At 47.2% G+C, this 6,000-nt stretch overlaps 1 protein-coding gene across 1 annotated transcript in view; it reads right to left on the reverse strand.

Annotated features, from left to right (window-relative positions):
* DOCK3 (dedicator of cytokinesis 3) overlaps window positions 1-3,261 on the reverse strand; it is an 873,576-nt gene extending 870,315 nt beyond the window's left edge. Inside the window, exon 1 of the mRNA XM_030206787.1 lies at window positions 2,918-3,261. Within this exon, the coding sequence (XP_030062647.1) occupies window positions 2,918-2,954 (37 nt within the window). The 5' untranslated portion in view covers window positions 2,955-3,261. The remainder of the gene's footprint in view (window positions 1-2,917) is intronic.
* Between the last annotated feature and the right edge of the window lie 2,739 nt (window positions 3,262-6,000).

Consider the following 6,000-nt stretch of genomic DNA (forward strand, 5'->3'; position numbering starts at 1 on the left):
AATTCCATTTACTACCACCCTCTGCCACCTGTCGGTCAACCAGTTTTCTATCCAGTTCACCACTTTCGGTCCTAAGTTCAGCCCTTTCAGCATATTCACGAGTCTTCAGTGGGGAACCGTATCAAGGGCTTAGCTGAAATCTAAGTAGATTACATCTAGCGCACGGCCTTCATTCATTTCTTTTGTCACCCAGTCAAAGAAGTCAGTAAGGTTCGCATGGCAGGATTTTGGCACTTCACCTCAGATAACCCTTTTGCCCCCATGCTACATAGATTACCAGACACTGCACTGGCACATATAAATATTTTTTTTAATTAGGATTTTTTTTTTTTTTGGGGGGGGGGGGGGGGGGGGTTTAATACACATTGGAAGTAATCTGTTATTCAGCAAATATGCACACTGTTTTGCATGCGAAGCTTGCTATACTTTACTGCAATGATTTTACACTGATTTTCTCCACGCTGTATTTTCTTAATGCACCATAAGAGTAGCATGGGAAAATCAGGAATAAACCACTGTGCTAATAGGTAGCTTACTGCATAGAACCCTCAGTGGATTTAGTGCCACACAAGTGGAGACAATCTCTCTGAAATATTCCTTGCTGGATCTTCATTCTAGGAGTGTTCTGTATTCTGAGGCAGTTTGGGATGCTATCATAAGCTCTCTTACAGTCATTACATGCTAAAGCAAGATTTCTGCTTTTTTTTTTTTTTTTTTTACAGCTAGCCACGATGGCATTCAGCATTAACTGGTCTTTAGTTCCATATGCTTCCCTTATTGCCCTTTCACTCTATCAATGTGATGGCAATTTGAACATACAATCACAAAATTCAACAGTTTTAACAAAAGCACAGTAAACAGTTCGTAAATGACAAACCAGACAAATTATTGGTCTTTAGTTTTTTGGGACATTTGAGTCTCATTTTGGAAGAAGTATTCTTCCAGTTATTAGCCATCCTATTGGTAGGTCTGGCTGTATCAACTGACTTCTTCAGTTTGTTAGATCTTGGTGGCAACTGGCAAGACATTAACTGTCAGAGCTAAAAATTAAGGAGTCCATCTGGGCCTAATGTGGGGGGCTCTTCTGTTCCTTCCATAATTTTGATGTTTGTCTTTTCCTAGTTCACCTGTATATTGGGCAGTCATTCTGCAACTCAGTTCTGCTCTACAGGGTCATCAAATTTCTCCAGAAAATGTTTGAGCTTTAGCAAATGGTACTTAAATTGTATTAATGCTTTTCCTTCAGTTCTCTGTAGACTTATTTTGGCTTCTCTTCAAGGCAGGTGGTTACTAAGCTGCAACAAAAAGTCACATTTTACCACAGCAAAAACTTACTCTATCCTACACATTAGTAACCTGCATGGTAAGCTTCAGCTTGTATTGCTGGAACTGGAAACATCCCACATTCCTGGCTACAGCCTAGACAGAGGGTGCAACAATTTACCAGCACTACTCAGTCAGGACAAACTCTTCTGGCCCAATTTCAAATTAAAGGAACTCATACGATGACCATATGTCTAAGAAATGACTGGTTTTCAATTATTTAACTGTAATCTATTAAAGAGCCTTTTAATAGTACATCACTGACTTTCACTTCAATATACAATTTCTTTTATATTCCCTAGACATACCAACTAAATATTTACAGTTCAAAGAAAGCAACAATAAATACTACTCCAAGGGCCCTGTTTACTAAGCCACGCTAGAAGCGCATTAGTGCTTTTAGTGCACGCTAATTTTGTGAATGCGCTAAAAATGCTAGTGCACCTTAGTAAACAGGGCCCCGAGTGATTTATACTGAACATCAGTGGTTCTCTCTTTCCCTTGTTATGTATGTTATTGGCATATAAGTTCTATAACAATGCATGTTTTGTATTTTTGTATATGTTCTTAAGTATAGTCGAAGCAAAGTGTTAAGTTTCTTATAGAAACCATCTAATACCTGGGACAACCACCATGAAATCACCAGTAAGCATATAATATCTTGTTGAATCAAACAGATTCTGATAAATACCACATCTTTAAGAAAAAGATGTCAAAACTCAAATGCGTCAACAAAATCGATATTCTTTGCTGGAAGAGGAGAGTCCAAAAAAACCCTTTACATCTCACGAACAGCTACACTACTTCCACCCCTCTCCCTGGTCATGCAAGTTACTAATGGCGCCCCCTAATGTCAAATTCCTATTAGTTCCACACCACAACAAACTCAAACGGCATCACGAGCAACACGGTAGAAAATTTGCTGGGGATCCTTTTAGGTAAGGGAAATCTTCTAAACAAAGACGCCTGAACAATTGCTTTCAGTTCCCAGAAACGGTGGCAATTTTTCCACCTATTTCAACATATTATTTTGGTTGCCTGCTCTGGAACTCAAATGCACATCCCCGTCTTATTTTCTTATTGCGCGCCCATAACCACCACCATAAAAGACTGGCGTCCAAGAACAAGCTAATTCACCTTTTCAGATGGTATCCCCGAAACCGAATCCTAAGACTCTCTAATCCTCATTCCTGAACATGCTTTGCAAATTCAAACTAGAATCAAACCCCAATAAATCCCAGCGATGCAGGCACGGCGATAGGAATGAATGGGAAAAGAAAAACACCCAGCCATGCCATGTCGCAAGAGCAGCCTAAATTCAAGAGGAAGCAGGTGTAAGTAAGCCTCATCCTGATCTCATATCGCATTGCCTTTAGTCACAGAATATTAAAGCACCGATAACAGCTTATTGTCAAACTACCCTGAAACCTCCCATTATCAAAAATGAACTAAATATCTAATGCAACAAAACCTAAAGGAATAACTAACTAGAAAACTGTGCAGTGATTTGCAGGCAAAGGCACAAAATCTACGAAATATTGAGGATCGGTGGATTCAATTTTTGTCTTAGCTCCGATTTAATGACATTTCTTACCGACACCGTATTTTTCTTCTTCGGTAGGAGTCCACATGATCCTGGGCGAGGGCGAAAATATGTCCAAGAGAAAAATCTACGTTTTGAGCTTCTAATAACAAGAGCTCTCGAAATGTAAGAAAAAATCAACAGTTTTCATGGCCCGAAGACAGCGAGCATCGAGGGTTTGTCCCCAGCCAGGGCATCGAATCTCCCCGCGGAGGAAGAAAAGACGACTGACATGCCCGAGCCCTGTCCCCGGCTCAGGACCGGAGAAGGTACTGGCGCATCTCCCTTTCCCACGCGCTCCAAGATGGCAATAATTATGAAAATACCAATTCTCAGCACGCAACTGTCTCCCTCAAAGCTTCCGTGCCTCTCCTGCGCCTACCTTGCCTCCGTTACTAGTACGCTTGCGCGAAGCGGTTAAGGCTCGCTCTGCCGCCACCTGGTGGTGTCAACGGAAAGCGCTAAGAAAGAGGCCGCAGTGAGGCAAGCGAGAGAAGGAGGGATCAACGGTTTACATATATTCACCTATTTTTTTTGGACTCACAATCTGACGTTTTTTGTACGTGGGGCAAAAAGGAGCTGCAGTGGGAATCGAATCCTCTTCCCCACAACCAAAAGAACCACAGCCGTAATAGTTAAACTTGTAAGTTATCCAATTCCAGGAGGGAGAGTAGTGGCAGATCAAAACCCTCACAGTAGCCAGGTGGGGCGCAGGGGGAGCGGTGCTCCCCTAAACAGCTGGAAAGGGGAGGAGGAGATAGGGACACAGAGGGGCACTACTGGAAAGGGGGAGGAGGAGATAGGGACACAGAGTGGGCACTTATTGGAAAGGGGGGGAGTAGATAGGAACACAGAGAGGGCACTACTGGAAAGGGGTGGAGGAGATAGGGACACAGAGATGGCACTACTGGAAAGGGGAGGAGGAGATAGGGACACAACTGGAAAGGGGGCGGAGGAGATAGGGACAGAGGGGCACTACTGGAAAGGGGGAGGAGGAGATAGGGACACAGAGTGGGCACTTATTGGAAAGGGGGGGAGTAGATAGGAACACAGAGAGGGCACTACTGGAAAGGGGGAGGAGGAGATAGGGACACAGAGGGGTACTGGAAAGGGGTGGAGGAGATAGGGACACAGAGATGGCACTACTGGAAAGGGGAGGAGGAGATGGGGGACACAGAGGGGCACTACTGGGTAGGGGGAGGAGGAGATAGGGACACAGAGGGGCACAACTGGAAAGGGGGCGGAGGAGATAGGGACAGAGGGGCACTACTGGAAAGGGGGAGGAGGAGATAGGGACACAGAGTGGGCACTTATTGGAAAGGGGGGGAGTAGATAGGAACACAGAGAGGGCACTACTGGAAAGGGGGAGGAGGAGATAGGGGCACTACTGGAAAGGGGTGGAGGAGATAGGGACACAGAGATGGCACTACTGGAAAGGGGAGGAGGAGATGGGGGACACAGAGGGGCACTACTGGAAAGGGGGAGGAGGAGATAGGGACATAGAGAGGGCACTACTGGAAAGGGGGAGGAGGAGATAGGGACACAGAGGGGCACAACTGGAAAGGGGGCGGAGGAGATAGGGACAGAGGGGCACTACTGGAAAGGGGGAGTAGTTAGGAACACAGAGAGGGCACTACTGGAAAGGGGGAGGAGGAGATAGGGACACAGAGGGGCACTACTGGAAAGGGGGGAGTAGATAGGGACACAAAGGGGAGGAGGAGATAGGGACACAGAGAAGGCACTACTGGAAAGGGGAGGAGGAGATAGGGACACAAAGGGGAGGAGGAGATAGGGACACAGAGCAGGCACTACTGGAAAGGGGAGGAGGAGATAGGGACATAGAGAAGGCACTACTGGAAAGGGGGAGAAGATAGGGACACAGGGGCACTACTGGAAAGGGGGGGGGAGTAGATAGGGACACAGAGAGGGCATTACTGGAAAGAGGGAGGAGGAGATAGGGACACAGAGTGGGCACTTATTGGAAAGGGGGGGAGTAGATAGGAACACAGAGAGGGCACTACTGGAAAGGGGAGGAGGAGATGGGGACACAGAGGGACACTACTGGAAAAGGGGAGGAGGAGATAGGGACACAGAGAAGGCACTACTGGAAAGGGGAGGAGTAGATAGGGACAGAGGGCACTACTGGAAAGGGGGGAGTAGATAGGGACATAGAGAGGGCACTACTGGAAAGGGGGAGGAGGAGATAGGGACATAGAGAGGGCACTACTGGAAAGGGGGAGGAGGAGATAGGGACACAGAGGGGCACAACTGGAAAGGGGGCGGAGGAGATAGGGACAGAGGGGCACTACTGGAAAGGGGGAGTAGTTAGGAACACAGAGAGGGCACTACTGGAAAGGGGGAGGAGGAGATAGGGACACAGGGGCACTACTGGAAAGGGGGGAGTAGATAGGGACACAAAGGGGAGGAGGAGATAGGGACACAGAGAAGGCACTACTGGAAAGGGGAGGAGGAGATAGGGACACAAAGGGGAGGAGGAGATAGGGACACAGAGCAGGCACTACTGGAAAGGGGAGGAGGAGATAGGGACATAGAGAAGGCACTACTGGAAAGGGGGAGAAGATAGGGACACAGGGGCACTACTGGAAAGGGGGGGGAGTAGATAGGGACACAGAGAGGGCATTACTGGAAAGAGGGAGGAGGAGATAGGGACACAGAGTGGGCACTACTGGAAAGGGGGTGGAGATAGGGACACTACTGAAAAGGGGAGGAGGAGATAGGGACACAGAGGGGCACCACTGGAAGGGGGATATGGTCACAATGGTGAAAAAGGGGTGAGATGGGGACAAAGAGGTAATGCTGGAAAAGGGGGAAGATGGTAACAGGGGTAATGCTGGGAAGATGGGGACACAGGACAATGTTAGAAAAAGGGAGAGGTGGTGACACCAGGACGGCAGATGCTAGAAAGGGGGAGATGAGGAGACCAGGAGGGGCATAATTGAACGCAAACGCCCATCTCCATGGGCGTCTATGTCTGAGAACGGGTACGTGAAGGGGCGGGCCAGACCATATTAAAAAAGGTTAACTGCTCCTTATCCCAAAGCTATTAGAGAAACCTCAGACCTTCACATTCCCAA

This window comes from Microcaecilia unicolor, chromosome 6 (assembly GCF_901765095.1).
Source record: "Microcaecilia unicolor chromosome 6, aMicUni1.1, whole genome shotgun sequence".
Lineage (NCBI taxonomy): Eukaryota > Metazoa > Chordata > Amphibia > Gymnophiona > Siphonopidae > Microcaecilia > Microcaecilia unicolor.